Below are 22,448 nucleotides of genomic sequence, written 5' to 3' on the forward strand. Positions count from 1 at the left end.
AGGAGAGAACTCAGGGCGTGTCTGTGAGGGAATTTCCAGAGAAGTTTACCTGAGGAGAGAAGACCCATCCTGAATATGGGCCAGATGCAGTCTGACTAACCCTCATTCTTCTGTTACCATGCCTTCCTTACCAGGATGAACCATATATGCCCTCAAACTGTGGGCCAAAACAAGCCCTTGTTAACTGAATTGCTTTTCTCAGGTACTTTATTATGGATATGCAAACATCCAATCTGTTACATACATCCTAATTGCTGCTAATGGAATCTCCTAGGTCTCTAAGGGCTGAAAAAAAAATGTCTTTCAGACCTTCAAGCTAAGGAAAGTTAGCTCAAACGTCTGGGAAAATCAGGTGACATTTGGATTTTTATGTGAAAACTTTTTTTTTTAAAAAAATATCATCTACACATTCAATTAAACCAGCAAAAGTTCAGTGCATGAACCAAATGAAAGGGGCTGCACTGGCTTCTCTAAGGACTCTTTCAACCATTATGTACATGAGGAAATGAGTCCTGCTCCCACCTGAAGAAGAGACAGGTCCTCAGCAAGACTGTGTAGCTAAGATTTCTCAGAAGGTAAGGTGCTGATCATCTTGAATGTAAGGAGCTGGAGATGCTAGCTGGTGAGTCAGCACAGGGCAGTTCGACAGTTATCTTCACCTCCAGTCTCTCACCCAGCTCCGAGACTAGTATATCCTAGTTGTCTCATGTACACGAAAGAGGAAAGGTGTGAGAGATGTTGATAAACACTTTCAAGTGTGAGGGCATGATCCACAGTTGTGCAGACAGGATACGGAGGAGGACACAAACCCCACAAACGTTTATTGAGAGCCTCAGTGTGTGTGTCACTCATTGGGAAAGGTAGGATATGTAATTCTCTCCCAGTTCTTTGAATGTTTGAATATTTCGCTTTCTTCAGGTTTCAGCTCAAATATCTCTTCCTCAGAGAACGTCGCTGGACAGGACATCCTCTCTGATGAAGCCTTCCTTCCCTGACTCTATTTCTGAACCTCATTCTTTTCTTCTACATATTAAAATGTATAAGGATTGTATTTTGTAAAAGGCTAGCTCCCCTTATGAAACACAGGTTCCAAGAGGGCAGGGTCTTCATACACAAATAGGCTGAATATTTCTAAATATCTCTTTGAAAGAGTTTTGAGCAGTCCTTTTAAATTGCCTTGGCCTCCTGCACTATTACCACTATTATAAGGATGAGGTGAAATTGCATTTTGAGAAAGAAATGGTTAGGAGCAAAAAACTGGTGCACAACCGGCGAATTTTATGTTTCTTGTACCCACAATAGGACAGCCTGCAAATTATCTGCAAAGGAACCAAACCTATTTTTAAAGATCTCTGAGCCTCGCAGCTCTAGGTGATGACATCAGAGAACCTCGAGTTCCACGTCTCAAGCCAAGCCTCGTGGTCCTCGAAAACTGCAAGCCCCAGGATGCAGCGCGGCAGGGGGAACCCAGCGCCCCGCGCGCGGCAGCGAGCCACCACCCTGGAACTAGGAAGCCGCCTGAGTCCTTTGCCCGCCACGCCGCCGGGTGCGCGCGGAGCCTGTCGGGACTTGTAGTGTTCGCGGTTGGGAGTGCCCGCTCCGGAATCTCAGTCGCTGTCTGGTCGGGTAAGAGGCAGCGCGTGCACGCGTGCGCAGTGCGCGGGCGGGCCGTCGTGGGCGCCGCTCCCGGCAGCTGGGTGCCTGAAGGAGCCGGGACCGCGGTGGCGCGGGTGCTCCGGGCGGAGGCCGCGGTAAACTGGGGCATGAGGAGTGTAGCTCGGGTGTGCGTGTATGGAAGGGGAAAGAGGGGAAAGGGAGGCGAGGCTGAGGCGGCCACCGGCTGCGGAGGGGGACCGGGGCCGCGCCTCCTCGCGCGTCCTCGGGCGCGCGCACCTGGGCGAGGCCAGGCTCACCTGTGCGCGGGCTCCTCGGCACCCGAGCCACGAGGCCAGCCCTGCGGGTCGTCACCGAGGCCCACAGTCCCTAGTGTCCTCGGGGCGGTCGCCGCGGCTCGGCCCCTGTCCGGGATCCCGGTGGCGACGCCTGTCGGAGCGGCGCGCCTCCAGGGCCGTGTCCGCCCCATCCCCGCCGCTCGCTCCCGCACAGCCCCGCTTCCCCGCGTGTGCGGACAGAGAGAGTGGCAGGGTTGGGAGTGCCCTGGCCAAGGTCACGCGGGTGGGACCCGAGCGGCGCCTGAACTCTGGGCTCCGGACCTGGAGGAGGACTGCCCTGCTCGGCTCCTGGTTCCTTTCGGATGCTTTCTATTGACCCTCCCCGGAGAGCGTCCGGGGAGAAAGTGGTGTCAGGTTGAAAGCGCCCTGCTGTTCGTTCGTGGTGCTCGGCCTTTGGCAGAATCTTCGTTCTGCTCTACACCTAAACTCTGGCTCGACCTAGGGCCGAGTAAATTCCGAAACTGATGTTGTCTGGGACCAAGTCCCGAGGACAGGTTTAAGGAACAGATACTCAGGTAGTTTATGGCATTTCGTTTTCTAGTTCGTCTTCCTATTCTTTCTAATACTTGCTTGGATGAGTTGGTCCTTATCTATTTTAATAAGATTTTCTGTGCTCTTGTGAAGTCGTGTTGCCTTTGTAAATTAGTTTTCTAACCAGAAAAGCTTATTTCCTGTGTGTTTAATGAACGGAACAAATAGCCCACTCCAAGGTTTATACCATTGTCTTAAGACTATAGAGTAATCTGCTCTCTAGCTTCTAGGCTTTCTACGTTGACGGCCACTGGACGAATCTGCAGCGAAGTTTAGAAGAGTGTTAAGTGACTCAGACGTTTTGGAAGTAAAATGAAAAAAACATTTTTAGTTTACAGCTGGAGTTGAAGAACTGTTATTTCAAAAATAGTAACATGATTTTTGAATGCAGTGCGTCTTAGTTTTTCTTGTGGCAAAACATTTTTCCTCAAATTTAAATATTCCACATTTTGGACCAGCTCTTCCTACGGAAAGTTAATTTTCTTTTTTAAGAGCAGAGATACGTTCAAACAAGAATATTAAGTCAGGCAGAAATCAAATTAGTAGCTTATTTTATAGTGTTATAAAGCCTACCCTGTGTCAAATGTCAGATTTCTTCTGAAAAATAACACTGTGTCAATGGACATATTGTGAATCTGGGCTGGTAAAGAGTCAATAGCTTGCCACAGCAGGGAAGTGATATACATGTTGCCTTCTGTCTTCCTTTATCTTGTTGGCTTATAGTTTCACTGTTGCTGTTGGGGGGTAGGGAAAGCAACAGGTTTGTATCGGTTTTTTTTTTTTCCTTTCTTTTTTTCTGTTTGGGTTTAGCTGTGTAGCAAAATAGGAAAGACTGTGCTGTGTACATCTGTTTGGCGGAGACTGAGACAGTGGGACAGGATAAGTATACAATTGTGAGGAAACGGCCATGAGTTCATAAGCAGGAAGGACCTTTTTAGAAGTAGAAGTATTTAAGGATGTTAAGAATAGCATTGGATTCTTTAAACAGTTACTGTGGGCAGTATTCGAAGATAGAATAAGATGCCTCTGGCAAGGCCTAGGAAGATACTTGGGAAAGGTGGAAACTTACATCTTTATGTGAATGGACTTTGCGGCTGAAAAACTGACTACTGGGCCTAAGGAAGTTCTTTACTGTTATTCAGCTTGTAAATCTTGTTCTCTCCCATTTTAATTTGTAATCCAGAAGGAAATCTAAGGACTAATTTACTAGTAAAATTTAAATCAGACTTTAACTTGGACATGTTCTGTGGTGTGCACTTGTCTTGTTCTTGCTTAAATAGCTCTGTAGTGTAAGAATGAGGAAAAGGGCTTTTTGGTGGGATGTGGTGACTGTTCAGCTGTATCAGAGGCTACTCTGCTTTGACTAGAAAGTTTCAAGGGTTGTAGCAGTGATGCTTTGGCATCCACTGGTTGCAATCTATGAGCTGAAGATACACAAATCATCACCTTATATATGCCTGAGCAGTGCATTTTTTGGCATATCAAGACTTTATTTAAAATTTCAAAAATTGGTTCTGATCTGCAATATGCAATAATAGACTAAGATTGATTCAATAGGAGAGAAACATCAGATTTTAGTTTTATTTATTTATTTTTATTCATTTAGTTCCAACGATTGTGAGTATATAGCATTTGAGAACAGATTGACTTGTATAGGCAATTACTTCATGGGATGGAAACATTCAAGAGCTTTAGAAGCTTGCCTATAATATTAGCTCAGTTATTTTTAGAAATATTTGTATGGGATGTTTTCATATAAGAAAAAGACATCCTATTAAGGCCACCTATAATCTCAGCACTTGGGAGTCAGAGGCAGGTGCATCTCTGCCAGTCTGTCTACATAGTGAGTTTCAGGGCTCAGGATAGCCAGAGCCACATAATAGAAAAAGCTTGTCTTGAGGCTGGCAAGATGGCTCAGTGGGTGAGAATGCTGACTGCTCTTCTGAAGGTCCAGCAACCCACATGGTGGTTCACAACCATCCATAATGAGATCTGACGCCCTCTTCTGGTGTGTCTGAAAACAGCTATAGTGTACTTATTTATAATAATAAATCTTTGAGCCTGAGCGAGCAGGGACTGAGCGAGCGGGGTTGACTGGAGCAAGCGGGGCTGACCGGAGTGGGCAGAGGTTCTAAAATTCAATTCCCAGCAACCACATGAAGGCTCACAAGCATCTGTACAGCTACAGTGTACTCATATACATAAATACATAAATCTAAAGAAAAGGAAAAAGAAAAAAAAGAAAAAGCTTGTTTTAAAAAGAAAGACATCCTGTAGATAACTTGCTACTAGACTCTATCAATTCAAGAGTAACTAAACAATTTAAGGATTAGTAATTGTCCTTGGAGGTTCTATGTGATAAAGAATATGTGCATTTGTGATCTTAGAATATATTTAAATGAACATTTGATGAGCCATTGACAAATGGAATAGCTTTGACTCCTTCTTTCCTTCCTTCCTTCCTCCCTCCCTTCCTTCCTTCCTGTTTTTTCTTTTCTTTCTTTTTCATTTTCTTCTAAGACAAGGTCTCTCTTTGTAGCCTTGGCTATCATGGAACTCACTGTGTATGTAGATCACACTGGCCTCAGATCTGCCTGCCTCTGCCTCCTGAGAGCTGGGATTAAAGGCGTGCAGCACCACTACCTGGTAAATAGATTTTAAAAGATAGTGTTTTGGTGATTTTTTTTTTTTAAAAATATTTTTCTTGAATGTAAAAGGAATTTAGAATCATTTAGTATTTGAATATTTTTTTAGAGTCAAATAGTTTCCAAATCGAACTTTTTTTTTTTTTTCTCGAGACAGGGTTTCTATGTGTAGCCCTGGCTGTCCTGGAACTCACTCTGTAGCCCAGGATGGCCTTGAACTCAGAAATCCACCTGTCTGCCTCCCAAGTGCTGGGATCAAAGGCGTGCGCCACCACCGCTCAGCTCCAAATCGAATTTTTAATATGGCTTGTCAGTCTGATAACTTCACACTCCAAAAGTTGTGATTTTTATACCTATAAAACCTTGCTTCTTATAGTGAGTGTAACCATGAGTTCTCAGTTCTGGATTTTGTTTAGCCTCTTTTTGAAGAAAAGATAGTTGTTAGTGCAAGAGTTAGGGATGATCTCAGAGGGCTTCTGATACAGTTTAGCCAGTATAGTAAATCCTCCCTCAGAGTTTCCATGTCAGGTCTTCCCTTCCATTACTAAGGGTGGTTATGCAGGTCCATTTGCCATTGGATTACTGAGCAGCCTGAGCTAGTGACAATAAACATAAGCCAATTTTAATGCTCACCATTCACTGTTTTTAGTCTCTTTTGAAGGATCTTTCTGTTTTCCACCCTTGCCCCATGAAAAAACGATAGCTTTTCTATCATTTACAGCTATTAAAAGTGCCTTTAATCCTAGCACTTGGGAGGCAGAGGCAGGCTATACAGTGAGACTCTTGTCTAGAAAAAGGGGGTGAGGGGACTCTAATGTAGTATATTCCAATTTAAAGCACGAGTCTCATAATTTAGAACTCCTTTGCACTCTTACCCAGCATGTGGCCACTTACTTCCTCTATCTTGGGATACAGAGGGACTGCCAAATATTAATTTACTCTGTAACATTTTTGCTATCTTCCTTTGGGGATCTGCTTGGATAGGGACTGGTCAGAAGAATAGGAAATGTACTTATTTCCTCTCTATTCCTCCTTAATTAATAGTGTAGGCCATTGATGTCTAACAGACAAGCTGGGGTCTCTGGTGAGATTTTACATGGAAACTTCCTCTTGCAGAGTTCCTGAACATGAAATTTCTGTAGCTAGCCCTTTTTTATACTACCTTCCCCCCAGCTTGTTACCTTTAGAGTGAGAGTGTGTGTGTGTGTGTGTGTGTGTATGTGTGTGTGTGTGTGTTCTCTGTAGTTAGGTTTTTTGATAACACCAAGACCACTTGAGCACAGGTATGCTGACAATTAACCACTCAGTCCATCTCCTTATGTCATGTGGTGGCTTGCAGGCTGCTGCTCTGCTGCTTTTATTTTAGTTTTTTAATTAATTTTTTTAAAAATCAGTTCTCATTGTTCCCTTGCTCAGGGAGGCAGTCTGTTGCACAGTTTATTGTGTAGGCTGAAAGTGAATTGGAAGATGCGATGTCAGTTTCCCTGTCTCCTAGACAGTGTAAATAATAATATCTTGGCCACCCTTTCCACTATTGTGGGTGAACACTTTCTGTTTTCCCTGCTCTTTCTGAAGACACTGAACACTTCTTTCCTCTTTCTCTCTCTGTGTCAGTTGTTTCTACTGAAGAAAAGGATGCCAAGGTGGTACTCAGGGTATCAGAGTCCTGAAAGCTATATGTAGCAGGTAGGCGAAGGCTATGCCTGGCTGCATAGATGTATGGACGGTGTGGACTTTGTCCACAAATTCAGCCAGCCAGAGATTGGAAAGATTCCTTCTGTTCTAAGCATGTATAGGCTGTTTTCTTGTTATATTGCTGTATTAACAACCGTCTGCATAGCATTTAGACCGTATTGTAAGTAATCTAGAGGTACTGTACAGAGGAAGAAGTCTGTGAGTTGTGTGCAAATACTGTACCACTTCACATAAAAGCCTTGGTAGCCATGGGAGACCTGAAGCCATTCTCCATGGCTAAGGAAGGACACCTGAATGTCCTCTGCTTTGTCTGTGTGAGATTCTGGTCCATACAGTATCTGATTAGCGAATAATATAGCATTCTGTAGCCTGAGCAAAGTCTTTCAGTGTAGAATTGCCTTTTTTCTTTTTCCTTTTTCTTTTTAAGGATTTATTTATTTGTTTTATGTAAGTACACTGTAGATGTCTTCAGACACTTTGCCTTCTCTCTCCAGCCTTGCTCACTCTGGCCCAAAGATTTATTTATTTATTATATGTAAGTACGCTGTAGCTGTCTTCAGACACCCCAGGAGAGAGCATCAGATCTCATTACGGATGGTTGTGAGCCACCATGTGGTTGCTGGGATTTGAATTCAGGACCTTTGGAGGAGCAGTCAGTGCTCTTAACTGCTGAGCCATCTCTCCAGGTCTCCTTTTTTCCTTTTTTTTTTCTCTAATTTTTGTTTTGTGTCTTGACTTGCTTCTTCGTTCCCAACTGATGAGGAGAATGATAACTCTAAGTGTGAATTTGTGACTGGGTTTTTAATCTAACTATATGTCTTGGTGCATATATCAAGGTGAAGAATAGACTTGAGGAGGTGGGTTGATCCTGTAACTTTGTTTTTTCTTGATGCCTTCTTTACTGAGAATTTAAATTCAAATAGGAATACAGTACCATGGGCCTTTTTCTTAGTGTTATCCAAACAAACCAGTTAAGTCTGCTATGTGAGGTTTTTGTTTTTTGTTTTTGTCTGATGAAGAAAAAGCAGCTCTGTATCTAGAAACCTGAACATTTGACATAGTAATTATGGGCTACCTCACAGTTCATTCAGAAGGTAGTTTGTGAACACTTTCCACCATGCTATTGTAGACTTTGAAGAAACAAAAACAAAAGTCTCTGCTCTTGTGAAGCTTGCATTTTAGTGTAAGGAAATAGACAAGATGGCCATAAACAGTAAGTTCTCACTTGTTAGCTTTTGATAGGAGCTAAAGAGAAGAGTAAGCAGAAAAGGGAGCTGAGCGGTGGGGTAGCAGCTTCAGCTAAGGTCTCAGGAAAGGGAGCTGAGCGGTGGGGTAGCAGCTTCGGCTAAGGTCTCAGGAAAGGGAGCTGAGCGGTGGGGTAGCAGCTTCGGCTAAGGTCTCAGGAAAGGGAGCTGAGCGGTAGGGTAGCAGCTTCAGCTAAGGTCTCAGGAAAGGGAGCTGAGCGGTGGGGTAGCAGCTTCGGCTAAGGTCTTAGGCATGTCTCCACTGTTAGAGGAGGTGGAGTTGTGTTAAGTGACTCTCTGCCCTACCCTGGGAGCTTGTTTAGGTAGTCTGGTTCCAGATGAGTGCGTGGGTGGTGGGTGGGTATTGAGGGAGCAGGGAGATGAGGCCTTCTTGGTTTTTCTAAAGGCCCTGGTTTTTACTCTGAGTGGCCTGGGATCCTGTTGAAATGACAGTGTTTTGGCCTTGGATAAAAAAACTACAACAAAATACTGTTGACTGGATTCTCTCCCAGAGTGTCTTCTATAGTTTATCTTGGTGGGGGATAGAGTGGGCCATGAGGTGGTCCCAGGCATCAGGGTTTTCAGAAACTTGAAGGTAATTCTATTGAACAGCTGGTGTGTGACATCACTGCCCAGTTCCAAGTGTTTTGAGCAGGAAGAGATATTATGTAGTGTTAGAAGATATGGGTTCCCATGTGGCTTTGGTTTTCTTGTCTGTAATATTGTTATAAGGATTAAACTAATATTTACAACAGCACCTAAAAAGAGGTAAATATGTTTTTATTGAATAAGCACTTGAATCATGTTTTGTTAGATTTCGGGGTTGCTTTTTATTTATTTATTTATTTATTTTTTAATATGAAATAGATTTTATTCAGGGCATGGGGAGGGGAGTTAAGAGGGTAGTAGAGGCAGAGAAAGACAGAGAGAGAGAGTAGAGAAGTAGAGGAGTAGAGGCCGGCCATGAGCAAGTGGAGAGAAAGGGGGGAAGGGAATGGGGAGAGAGGGGCGAAGGGGCAAGGGGTTAGATTGGGAGCAAGAAGGGAAGAGCAAGAGCGGGATTGCTTTTATTGCAGTGTTGAGAATGAGTTGTGGTAGGGTAGAGACAAAAGAAAGGACTATGTGCCTGTCTGTCCATCTGTCTGTCCACCCATCTGCCATTTACCCAAATATATATGTAATCTGTCACCAAAATTTTGAGTATTTGTATCACCCCTTCAAAGTAATCCATTCTTTTCTATCCATAGCCAATTCTTTATTTCCTGCCTACCTTCCTCTAAGTAGACAGCTGTGAATCTACTTGCTTTATGCGTTTATTCCTGATATTTCATATCAATAGAATAGTATAATGTACTCTACTAAGAGAGAAGTCATATCGATTAAGATCGCGTTTCTGGATTCATTCAACTTTAAAACACTTGGTAAAGGTAGGGCTATAACATCTCTCCATTGCAAAGATACATGTTCTTCTTTGTGATTAGGAAGAAAGCTGTGGGGTGATATTTTGAGTTTATATGATTATTTCTTAACTCTGACATATCATGTGGTGGTTTTAATGTTTGTTGGAGGCGTTTAGATCTCTGGGATCACATACAGTGTTGACTTGCTGTTGCTGTCATGTTTTCAAAGATCTAGAATTCATAGAATTTCAGATTCATATGTATTATACAGGGGTTTCCCTTTTCTGTTCGCTCTCTTTTAGGCTCTAAGGCTGTATTGCTTTTCTGTGAGGAAGCACACACAAAGTCTGCTTGTATCTTTTTCTTTGCAATATCTATTCATGCCTTTGACTCATTTTGTTGTTGTTGTTGTTGTATTTTTGATATATTATCCTTGATATTTCTTGGCAAAGGAAGGTGAATAAACATATTCTATTGGCTTTGATTATACATGTTAATATATATATATTTTTTTTTTGGTTTTTCGAGACAGGGTTTCTCTGTGTAGCCCTGGCTGTCCTGGAACTCACTCTAGATCAGGCCTGCCTCTGCCTCCCAAGTGCTGGGATTAAAGGCGTGGGCTATCACGGTCCGCCTTACATGTTAATTTTTGCCATTCAAATTCTTTAAAAATTATTTGTAGTTATTTATCAGGGATTTCTTTAAATTGCTACTAACTTGTTTATTTGTTTTGTTTGTTTTTGTTTGTTTGTTTTATTTGAGACAGGGTTTCTCTGTGTAGCCCTGGCTGTCCGGGAACTCACTCTGTAGACCAGATTGGCCTTTCCTTTTTTTTTGTTTTTGTTTTTGTTTTTGTTTTTTGTTTTTTGTTTTTGTTTTTTGTAGCCCTGGCTGTCCTGGAACTCACTCTGTAGACCAGGCTGGCCTCAAACTCAGAAATCTGCCTGCTTCTGCCTCCCAAGTGCTGGGATTAAAGACATGTGCTACCACTGCCCCGCAAGACAGTTCAGACAGCTGGAAGCCATCAGACAGTAGCTGGGTCTTGAACGGAGTCCTTTGGATCCACAGTCAGTGATCTTATTGGTTTGGTTTTTTGAAACAGGGTCTCTCTCATAGCTTTGGCTGTCCTGGAAATCACTATGTAGGTGAGATTAGTCTTGATTTCAGATATCTGCCTCCCAATGCTGGGATTAAAAGAGGCGTGCACCACCACACCAAGATCAGGATTGCTACTAATCTTTCAGCTTGCTTTTTGATGCTAATTCTTCCCCTTTTCCCGCAGTTCCAAACAGCTTGAATTGTGTTGTAAATTATGCAGCCTTTTTTCTACTTAGTATAATAATGATTTTGAAATTCATCCAAATTGTTGCGTGTCCGTAATTACTTTGTACTGTAAACTAATATTCCATTGTTTAGCCTTGGTACAATTATTGTCCATTCACTTACTCAGGGGCATCTTTGTCTCTAAATCTTTATAAGTAAAGCTGCTCTGAGCCAGTCTTTTTGTGCTTAGGAGTTTTCATTTCTTTTAGGCTGATCTGTGGGATGGGATTGGGTGGGCCACATGTCTGAAGTAGCTTACCATTTTATATTTCCTATCAACAGTATATACATAAATCGTATGTCTTTTATGTTCTTGATGATACATTGTATTGCTAGTCTGCTTCATTTTGGCTGTTCTGTTGAGTATATAAAGTATTTGTCTAAGCACAGGATAACTGAAATGTTACTTACATGCAATCAGTTTTGCCCATTTTAGTGAACAGTTCTGTGAATTTTGACATATCTACAACTATATAACTATCACAATCATGATGTACCCCACAAAAAATCTTTTTTAAGTCCTTTGTAGTTGTTCCTTCCCTGGTCTAAGTACTGTGATCTTTTCTACCATGATGGGGCAGCTGCTTTGCTCTTTTTATTTTGCATGTAATTCACTCTTGTAATATATTTTTCTTTATTTTTTTACAGTGTCTCACACACAAACACATATAATGTTGTTACATTTACCCTATTACCTTCTATGATCTGCTTTATTTCTTTTTAAACTTTTTATTCTCCCCAACTAGTCCCCCAGAGGCTGCACCATTAAAGCAACCATTATCAGACCTTTATCAGACAGTAGCTTGTCAGGAGAGGATGGAGCCCCATGCATACATACATCCTCTGTCTGTGATGGCATGTTGAAGGGCCCAGTCTTGTGAAGATATTCATAGCTGCTGTTCATAATTGCAATGTCATGTCTGGATGGCAGTATTTTGTGGCACTTTCCTCCTTCCTCCAGTTTTTTAATTCCTTTCACCACCACTTCTTTAATGGGCCTTGAGAGGTAGTCTGATGGTGGATGTCGACTTGGCCTTTAACAGTAGCTATTTCTCAGCATTTTGACTAGATAGGAGTCTCTGCATTTATTATTGTCTCTTTAAAAAGTAACTTCTTTGTCTTAGGCTTCCAGTGGCTCTAGTCTGTAAGTTTATGGTAGTTTGACAACATGTCCATTTAGGAGAACAGTGGTAGTAAGTTCTTCCCTTGGATCCCTGGCCTCCCTAGTAATAGGGTTTGACCAGTTTATAGTATTAGCTATGTAGACTGTCCTGTGGAGCAGGCCTCCAGTCCAATCCCAGAGTGCTTGGTTATCCCTAAAGTAGGTGGCTACTGTTGATCCAGGGGGCCATATTTTGCCTGGTGGGTCAGTGTTGAGCAGACATGTCTACAAGGGAGTACAACCATTGACTATTTCCTTCCTTAGTATCCTTTACAGCACCTTTCAGCACTATGAACTCAAACTGGCTGGGAAGGATTCTAAATTCAGGCCCAACTTGATTTCTATGTCCTGTAGCATAGTAGACTTTATAGCTTTGATAAACACTTAGTTTGTATTTCACCACAATCAAGGTGTAGAACACTCCATTACATCTTACCTTTACCACTTTCAAGTCAGTCTCTTCCTTCACCTAGTGATCTGTGCTGCCTCCACAGCCTGTTTAGTCTGCCTTCTGTCTCTTAGCACAGTACAGAGGAGGTTTCTGTTGCTCTGTATATCAGTAGTTCACCCCTTTCCAAATGAAGCTCCATTGCAGTGGCTAGAGCATGCGTGCACACAGCAGCCGGTCACTTGGGTTGCCCTGATTCTGGATATTTAGGAGTAATATTGCTGTAAATAGTTGCTTACAGGATTTTGAGTGAACAGACCTCATTTGATTTAGATAAATACCCAGAAATGGAGTTTCTGGTTTGTATTGTGTAGGTATTTTTTTTTTTAAAGATTTATTTATTTATTTTATGTTTATAAGTACACTGTAGTTGTCTTCAGATACACAGAAGAGGGCATCAGATCACATTGCAGATGGTTGTGAGCCACCATGTGGTTGCTGGGAATTGAACTCAGGGCCTTTGGAAGAGCAGTCAGTGCTCTTAACCACTGAGCCAACTTTCTAGCCCTGTGTAGGTATTTTTAACATTGTTAGAAGCCACTCAGGAAGTGGAAGCAGGCAAATCTTTGAGTTTGAGGCCAGCCTGGTCTACAGAGTGAATTCCAGGACAGCCAGGGTTCCACAGAAGAACTCTTGTCTCAAAAAAACCAAAGCCAAACCAAACTCAACAACAAAAACAAACAAAAACCATTATTAGAAGATGTTGCTAATTTGTTTTTCAGAGTTGGTAAACCATTTTGCACACCATGAGTGCATATAAAAGTTCATGTGCTCCACATCCCCAACAATAGGTATTACTTAGTTTGTTGGTTTTGTTTGGGCTGTCCCAGTAGGCGTCAAGAACATCTTAGAGTTGTTTTAAAAATCTGTCTTATCTCTTGAATAATGATGAGCATTATTAGTGTACATCTCTGCTAAGCTTTTTGCCCATTTTGCTGCTGTCTTATTGGATTGTAATGATTAACTCTGTTCTTAGATATCAGTTATCTGATAGAGGTATACTATGTGTTTTCCCACTGTTTGTGGCTTCTTTTTCTTTATTTTTTGCACTGGTGGTGCTAGAACCCAGGTCCTTCCTTGCATATGCTGAGTGCATGTGTGCTAAGCTAGTGTTGTAACACTTTTAAAGATTTATTTTTATTTTATTTTATTTTTGTGGGTGTTTTGCCTGCTTGTATGTATGTACAGTGCACAGTATGAGTATGCAGTACACAGTAGAGGCTGAAGAGGACATCAGGCCCCCTGGAACTGGAGTTACAAAACAGTCTTATGTAGGTGCTGGGAACTGAGCCCTGATCCTCTGGAGTAGCCAGTGCTGTTAAACTACTGAGCCCCTCTAACAGGTTAAACCTGTAACTCCTCTTTACCTTCTGAAGAACCTGGGTGTGTGTCCTTTTGTTCCTAGTTTGGCTTTTGCTGATTGGATTCTTGTGGAGCAGTTCAGTATCTTCTGTCTTCTATGTTTCTTGTAAATTAGTAGTTGACTATAGGAAAATCTAGTGACTTGATCAGATTTATGTAAAATCTTTTCTTAGGTGAAAATCTTAGGTTTCATGGGTGATGTTTGAATGTCTTCCTGGTCCTTTTTTCTTTATTTAGCTGTTCTGATTAATTTTATTTTGAACAGTTTAAAGAGTGCTTGATAAGAGTCTTGTGCCTAGGATCTGTGTTTAAGCGATTGTCATATTCCTGCTGTCTTTTATTTGTTTTTGAGGCAGAGTCTCTCCATGTAGCCCTGGCTGTCCTTGAACTCTCTATGTAGACCAGACTGGCTTGGAACTCAAGAGTGTCACCTGCCACTGTCTCCAAGCAATAGGATTGAAGGTGCGCCACTACATCTGGCTTTCCTGCTCTTTGTTGGAAAGCTCACTTCCCTTGTCAGTGTTGAATTCTAAGAAATGGAGATACTGATGTCTACTCATAGGTTAGCTTTGAAGATTAAGATTATGCTTAGAAGAGAACCTGCCACAGAGGCTAGCATACAGCAGTGGTCAGTAAATGTTAGCTATTGTGTGAATTTAAAAATACTCTAAGAGGGGGCTGGTGAGATGGCTCAGCAAGTAGGAGCACTGACTGCTCTTCCGAAGGTCCTGAGTTCGGATCCCAGCAACCACATGGTGGTTCACAACCACCCGTAGTGAGATCTGACATCCTCTTCTGGTGCATCTGAACACAGCTACAGTACATTGTGCCAGAGCGATCGGGGCCATCCTGAGTTCAATTCCCAGCAGCCACATGGTGGCTCATGGCCATCTGTACAGCTACAGTGTACTCATACACATAAAATAATAAATAAATCTAAAAAAAAAATAAGGGATTGGAGAGATAGCTTAAGAAGTTTAAGTGCATACTGTTCTTATAGAGGACCCAAATTAGAATGCTAGCACTCATATCATGCAGCACCTAAACTCTTCTAACTCTAGCTCCAGGGGATCTGGCACTCTCTGCTGAACTTGGCACCTACACTTGCATGTGCATACTCTAATAAACACACACACACACACACACACACACACACACACACACACACACACATAATTAAAAGTGAAACAAATCAGTTGGGCATGGTGGCTTATGACTTTAATTCACAGAAGCTTGAGGATCTCTGTGAGTTAGCCTGGTCTACAGAGTGAGTTTTAGGCCAGGCAGGGATACATAGTGTGACCTTGTCTTAAAACAAACAAAAATTAAATCTTTTAAAAAATTTAAAACCATGAAATAAAAAGTAGGTCATCTTGATTTGTAAGTGAGGATATTAAAATTTGAATGGCTGATTTTTAGTTCACTTGGTTTTATTTTAGGGCTAGATCAAGTGAGTTATTTAGGTGAGCAGAATGGCTCTTTTGTCTTCACCAGTTTGAAGTGGATTTAGTGTACATTTGTGGCAAGCTTTAGCCCTGAAGTGCTTTGTGTCCGAGGTTGGTATGAGCTCCTGCTGACTGACCTCGCATGCAGTGGAAGCTTTGCTGCCTGTGGAATAGACTGCACTCTATCTTGATGTTGAGGAATTTCTTCTTCCTAGCTTACTGTTAATGCTTTCATCTTACAGTGTAATGTTCAAGCCCAGAAATGCCTTATGTGGATCGGCAGAATCGCATCTGTGGTTTTCTAGACATTGAAGAAAATGAGAACAGTGGGAAGTTTCTTCGAAGGTATTTCATCCTGGATACCAGAGAAGACAGCTTTGTGTGGTACATGGATAACCCACAGGTTTGTAAAAACTGAAGCTTACCTTAGAACAGCATGAAAAAGCTGTATCTATCACAGAATTTGATATAGACAATATATTTGTCTTCTTCTCAGTACATACTTAGGTTTATTTCTACCGGTTTAACTTTCTCCCCTGTTGGTATCTGTGACCTGTACTCTTATTTGAACTTCAGAGTAAAATTAGCTTATTTGATTGAAATTAAAATTTATCCCCGAACCTATATTTTCTCCCTCATGTGAGGGAAGTACTGTTTCTAGTAGAAAGTGTTTTGACTAATCACAGATTTGAGATGCTCTGTCTAGGACTGTGAGTGTTACCATTGGAAGAATTACTGAAACATTGATACCCGTGGGCAGATGTAGTTCTTTCATCATGTGCTGTCCTGAGTGTCATTGTGATGAGTCTGTGATGGAAATGGACTTTCGATTTTGTTGTTTCCTCGTAAGTCTCTGATAGATGTAAGAAGTTGAAGAGTATGATCCTACTTTTAAGGGCTAAGAGAGAGCTCAGCGAGTGAGACTGGGGCCAAGTCTGAGGACCTGAGCTGACTCCTGGAATCCACATGGTAAAAGGAAAGAACACATTCCTAAAACTTGTTCTCTGACCTCCACACATGAGCACTGATGTACAGGCCCTTTCTCCCACTCTACTGCCCCAATAAATATCAGTAAGTAATAAACAAAGAAATGAAAGTCCAAGTTTTAAGATCAGTGAGAGACCTGAAGTTAAAAATGATCTGTCGAGTAGTTGAAAACTTCCTGTTGGTGGGACTTGTTGTTTCAAATAAAAACTATTCTAAAACTAAAAATGGAGATATATATCACAGTAAAGTATGTGGAAAGTGACAGATGAGTCTGGCCAGCTTCCTACCTGGTACACTGGTTGTACAGCCTGGGAGAGAGCAGGAATTTTACAAAGGTCACCGTGCTTCACCTAACCAGAAACAGATCCCTATAACTAATCTCTAGTCATCATTACCTGTATCTGTTTTGATATGGTAATGTGTAAATATTTATTTATATATAAATCTGAGGGTTGCAAAGGATCTTAGTATTAATTTTGTCTCTCCCTTACTCAAGAAGAGTCTTCAGTTTAGACATAAGTTGAATGACATACTCTAAGGAGTATAGGTTATATTTAAAATTATCAATTATTATTTTTGTATGAGCTAAAATCCAGTTCTTTAAATCTTCTCACCAGTCTTTATTTATAGGCAATCTTTGAAATTTGAGGGGATGAGATATGTTTTAATCCAGTTTATATTAACTGTGAGCTCACTTTTTAGCTGGCAATGACATGCTCTGGCAGTGTCCACGTAGACCTTATTGACAATGTTTTATTCCCTTATCCCTGAGTCTGAGGATCTTCTTAGGAGGCAGCTCCCTGGCTGAGCAGCTGCATGGTTATTATCCTCATTTACTTGGTCTGAGTCAGTGGGAGAAATAACAGGGCAGCAGAAATCAAAAGTTCATGTTGACTTCTTTTCCTCAACATATGAATCAGATTGTTGTCTTTTATGATCTTGGATATTTAGCTAGGACATGATTCATAGGTAAAACTGAATCTTTGCTAGATCTCAGCTGGTTCCTGCAGAGCTAGGGCATATGTTGTCAGTGTATTCCTTCTCTTTGTAGAGGACCTTACATATGGTTCTCCTAAATTTCCCCTAAAGCTCCTTTATTTACTTATTTTTTATTCTTGTGCAGATTCTTATTCCAGTTTTCTCTTTTACCAAAATTTCTCACTTAACAAATATAAACATAAAAAATGAAGTATATTTGTTACCCTGTATGAAACATGGACTTGGAATTCAGAAAGAAAGCATAATTACAAAAAGCAGAGGGAGCTGACATTATACTAGAGATGATAACATTTAAAATTGACCTAAGATTGGATTTGACTTTGGCCTAGAAGTGGAGGAGTAATGATTCCAGGATTCAGAGACGCAGGGCAAAGGAGTCAGTGTAGGAGCCTGCAGTGTGTTAAGATTGATAGTCCATTGGGCTGGTGAGATGGCTCAGTGGGTAAGAGTACTCACTGACTGCTCTTCTGAAGGTCCTGAGTTCAAATCCCAGCAACCACATGGTGGCTCACAACTACCTGTAATAAAATCTGACACCCTCTTCTGGTGCATCTGAAGACAGCTACAGTGAATCACGCAGAGTGAGCGGGTTAGAGCGAGCGGGCCGGTAGAGGTCCTGAGTTCAATTCCCAGCAGCCACACACATGATAGCTCATGGCCATCTGTATAGCTACAGTGTACTCATACCCATAAAATAAATAAAAATTAAAAAAAAAAAAAAAGATAGTCCATTTAGGCAAGAAGGTATCTTTTAAGCTTTGCACTTAGCTAGGTCTTTTCCCATACACTTTTTGTGCATAAGGGGTGTGTGTGAGAGACAGGTGCAGTTTGTCCCAGCTATAGTAAGATCAGGCTGTCCCAATGAGCTATACTTCTATAGTCCAAAGCTAGTCTTGAACTCTTGATCTTCCTGCTTTGATTTCCTGTGTGCTGGAATTACAGGTGTGCAACACCACACTCAGCTCACATGAACTCTTTAAAAGACCTTTGTCCCTTTTGTAGTTAGTACATTGAGTTTTCTGAACATTTATATAATTTAAAGTCTTTTTGTAGCTTGTGAACTTACACACTTGTCTCTGTCAGCCAGTGTACTAGCCATTAATACTAGATTTGCTTCCCCTTTTACAAATAAAGACCAAGACACACCTCTTCCTGAAATCTCGCTGACTATTAGATTAAGCTACATGAAATTGGCAATTTAGAACCATTTTGAATTATTGAAAATAACATGGGCAGTGGTAGCGCATGCCTTTAATCCCAGCACTTGGGAGGCAGAGGCAGGCGGATTTCTGAGTTCAAGGCCAGCCTCGTCTACAGAGTGAGTTCCAGGACAGCCAGGGCTACACAGAGAAACCCTGTCTCAAAAAAAAACAAAACAAAACAAAACAAAAAAAAACCAACCAAACAAACAAAAAAAGATTTAGAGGTCTATCCAGATAAGGATAAGTAAAATAATGGACTGATAGAAGACTTAAAAGAAAATGTTATTCTGAAGGGCTTGTCATATTTATACTATATAATGTTATATTTATAATTATACATGTATATTATGTTATAGTATGTTATCACTTTATATATAAATACATATAAATATATGTTGTAGTTTTATATACATAAGTATGTTATATAATATGTCATTTATAATATATAAATGTTACATTGAACAGTATTTGAAAACTCAACTTTGGTTATAATTGAATATTGCCAAAGACATTTATTTTTTTTCATTTTTTGTCTAATTTTTTCTAACCCTAATCCTCCTATTTTTAAGAAACCAAAAAAATTAAGCATAAAATATATATGATTGTAGCCTTTCAAGCTTTAAAGATTTATAATTTTACTATCTATACATTCATTCCTTATGATCTATACTTGGGATTTTGTGCACAGTATATAGTTTAAAGCATATAATAATATAGTTTAACTATAGGTAGAATTTAAAAAGCTTTGAAAACTTGTTCCTGCCAAAGATTCCCATTTCATGTTTGTCTTAACTATGAAATGTTTAGTCTTCCAGGAGCTTGCCCAGTCATTCATTAGAATAAATAAGTAGGCTTATTTTATTTTGTTTTGTTTTTCGAGACAGGGTTTCTCTGTATAGCCCTGGCTGTCCTGGAACTCACTCTGTAGACCAGGCTGGCCTCGAACTCAGAAATCCGCCTGTCTCTGCCTCTTATTTTTTAATGTACATTATTATAAGTAAGTTTAAAAGATGGATTCTGCCTGAACTGTGACAGAGGGAGTTTTTTTCTCTTTTTTTTTTTGTTGTTTTTTTGAGACAGGGTTTCTCTGTGTCCTGGAACTCACTCTGTAGACCAGGCTTAGAAATCCACCTGCCTCTGCCTCCCAAGTGCTGGGATTAGACAGAGGGAGTTTTAACTTGAGTGTTTTTGTTTCACTAAGACTGGACTCAGTCTCATGTCCCCCTGCTCCCCCCCCACCCATTATGGTTGTATTACTTCCTTCTTCCCCTCTAATGCAAATGGATCATTATCTTCAAAATGTGTTAAGCAAATCCTCATTGTATTACTGACTCTCCTCCGGCTTTCTCATTAGTTTCAGATTTTCAACAGATTAAACTTGCTTCTTAGTTTTCCATTTAGACTCTCCAAGTCTAGTTCTTAGTTCAAGTTCTCAAGGCACTGTTTTTTCTTTTTGGCTTGTGGCGGGCAGTTCATCACTGCTGTAGCTGCAGGGCCTCAGGTAGGCTGCGAAAGCAACTCTGTTCAGCTACAGTCCTAATTCATTGTGCTCGTGTCTGCCTTTGGTTGGTTGCTTGCTTGTGCATGTGTGGAGGTGCCTCTCCACCAGGTTGTACCACAGCTCCCTAGTAACCATCTTCTACTGCAGTCCAACACTACCACTTGCAACTGTTGGAGACTTGGAGTTTACATTTTGATCATCCCATCACAATGTTTCATGATAGTGTCCAGCCTCTCCTTCCTCTTCCTCCTCCTCCTTGTTTTATGATACAGACACATCCCAAATTTAAGAATAAAAGTATTTTGGTATGTCAGGCAGTGGTGGTGCACACCTGTAATCTCACTCAGTATTTGGGAGGTAGAGGCAGGCAGTTCTCTCGAGTTTGAGGACAGCCTGGTCTACAGAGCTAAGTTCCAGGACAGCCAGGGATACACATAGAAACCGTGTCTCAAAAAAGCAAAGCAAAACAAAAAATTGTTCCAATCTATACACTTCTTTGCAGAAGACTTAAAGAGAATCATTTGATTGCTTGTGGTGACATACACCTATGATTTTAACATTTGAGAAGTAGAGACTTTAAAGAAGTAGGTCTTTATCCTTGGCTGCATAATGAGTTTAAGACCAGCGTGAACTACATGCAATACTATCTCAAAACAGTAATAAAATAAAAATGGAAAAAATATTAAAAAGAGAATCAGTTAATATTTTTGAAAAAAAGCATTTAAAGTAGATATTAGCATCACACTTACATCGTTTAAATGATGTGTCTGTCCTTCATCCCCTCTGGCTCTTAAACTCTTTCTGCCCCCTCTTTCTCTGAGTTCCTTGAGCCCTGGGAGGAGGGATTTGATGGAGACATCTTATTTGATGGGCTTAGTGCTTTGCATAGTGTCTTGCTGTGGGTCTCTTGTGTTTGATCCCATTTGCTGTAGGAGGAAGCTTCTTTGAGAATGGCTGAGCAAGGTACTAATCTGCTTTCTGCCTGGAGTCAAAAGACCAATATTTTAAAAGAGATATATTTGATAAATAAATTTTACTAGATCAATATAAAATAATTATTTTTTAAATTTATAACTATTGCTTTGTGTCTCTAAATATTTTCTCATTGCTTTCATAAATAGAATCTGATGTTATAAAGTTTTAAGCTCACAAAGACAAATATTAGTTTAGCTACAATAAGAAAGACAGATATTTAGCTGTAGGATATACCACAGTGGAGCAGAGTGAGAGTCAGCTGCTTATCCAAGTTGACATCTTTTTGTTTTGTTTCACTTTTTTGCCTTGGGGGCTAGAGCCTGGGGCCTCACACATGCTAGGCAAGTGTTCTACCACAGAGCCACACCCATAGTCCTACAGTGTTATCTTGATGTCAGATCTAGTACATGTGTAAACTGAATAAAGTATGGTTATAAAACATTATTTTAAAAAATTTCAAATGTTTTTAGTATATTACATTATTATCATTACTAATGAATAAATAATGCTGGGTATTAATTGTATTTTAATAATTATTTTTAGAACCTGCCTTCAGGATCATCACGGGTTGGAGCCATTAAACTTACCTACATTTCAAAGGTAGACTTTATATATTATTTTAAAAATTGATTAATTTTTTTTTTGTTGATCTTTGATATTTCTGAGACAAAGTCTTACCTATGTAGCCTAGGCTGGCCTTGAGTTTTCAGTCCTCCTGAGTGCTGGGATTAGTATGTGCCATCATGTGCAGATCCCATTGTGTTATTGTCTTATGTGGGAGTGTGGACAGAACAGAGCAGCCTCTTTCTGTGGTTGAGCAGTGATGCTCAGGTTCTGGACATGCTGAAGTTAGTACTTGGCTACTGTTGTTATGAAGTTCTTTTAAGTTGGTAAAACTGGAAAGAACATGAGTTTAAATTATGGGATGTGGCTAATTAATAGAAGTAATATTGGCTTTTATGATCGGGTACATGAATGTCAAAAAGGAAAAATTGCTAAGGTCAGTGGCAAACCTGTAGCTATCAGGGAAGTGGAGGCAGGATTGATGACTTGAGGCCAGCTTTCGTTACCCAGGAAGACATTGTCTGAAAATTAAATGATAAATAGAGCAGGAGGGAAGTCAGCTGACAGGCTCTGTCTTGGAAGTTCTAGGGAAGAGTTTTTAAGTTACACATTTTCCCAACTTTTAAAATTCCATTGCCTCTGACTATTCGTTTTTTATATTTTTGAGATTTTTATTTTCATTGTGTGTGTACGCCTGTGCATGTGTGAATATATTATGCATATGGGTACTGGCGAAAAAGGGCATCCGTTCCCCTGGAGCTGAAGTTAGGTGGTTGGGAGCCACCTGCCACGCAAGTGTTGGGAACTGAAATTGGGGTCTCTGAAAAAGCTACAAGTGCTTTTAACCAAAGCTGTCTCTCCAGCCCTTGTGTTTTATTTTGAGGAAAATGTGCACTTTCATCATGTTGAAGGGATAAGGTGGTTTTCCTTTTCACTTCGATTTACTGATTTCTGCTTCTTAAAATTGATTTTGTAGTACTAAATTTTAATTTTTAAAAATTTAGATTATATGT

General features: G+C 40.6%; 1 protein-coding gene across 6 annotated transcripts in view; it reads left to right on the forward strand.

The window, feature by feature from the left end:
* Positions 1-1,495: 1,495 nt before the first annotated feature.
* The window catches only part of Plekha1 (pleckstrin homology domain containing A1), a 53,791-nt gene continuing 32,838 nt past the window's right edge, over positions 1,496-22,448 (forward strand). For 3 of the 6 annotated variants that reach the window (XM_031388565.1, XM_031388563.1, XM_031388560.1), the window contains exons 1-3: positions 1,633-1,751; positions 15,450-15,610; positions 21,415-21,471. In XM_031388565.1, the coding sequence (XP_031244425.1) occupies positions 15,470-15,610; positions 21,415-21,471 (198 nt within the window). In that variant the 5' untranslated portion in view covers positions 1,633-1,751; positions 15,450-15,469. Of the gene's footprint in view, positions 1,752-1,984; positions 2,468-15,449; positions 15,611-21,414; positions 21,472-22,448 lie in introns of those variants that run through there. The other 3 variants (XM_031388564.1, XM_031388562.1, XM_031388561.1) reach the window with 3 other exon arrangements.

This window comes from Mastomys coucha, unplaced genomic scaffold, assembly GCF_008632895.1.
Source record: "Mastomys coucha isolate ucsf_1 unplaced genomic scaffold, UCSF_Mcou_1 pScaffold21, whole genome shotgun sequence".
NCBI classification, from domain to species: Eukaryota; Metazoa; Chordata; class Mammalia; order Rodentia; family Muridae; genus Mastomys; species Mastomys coucha.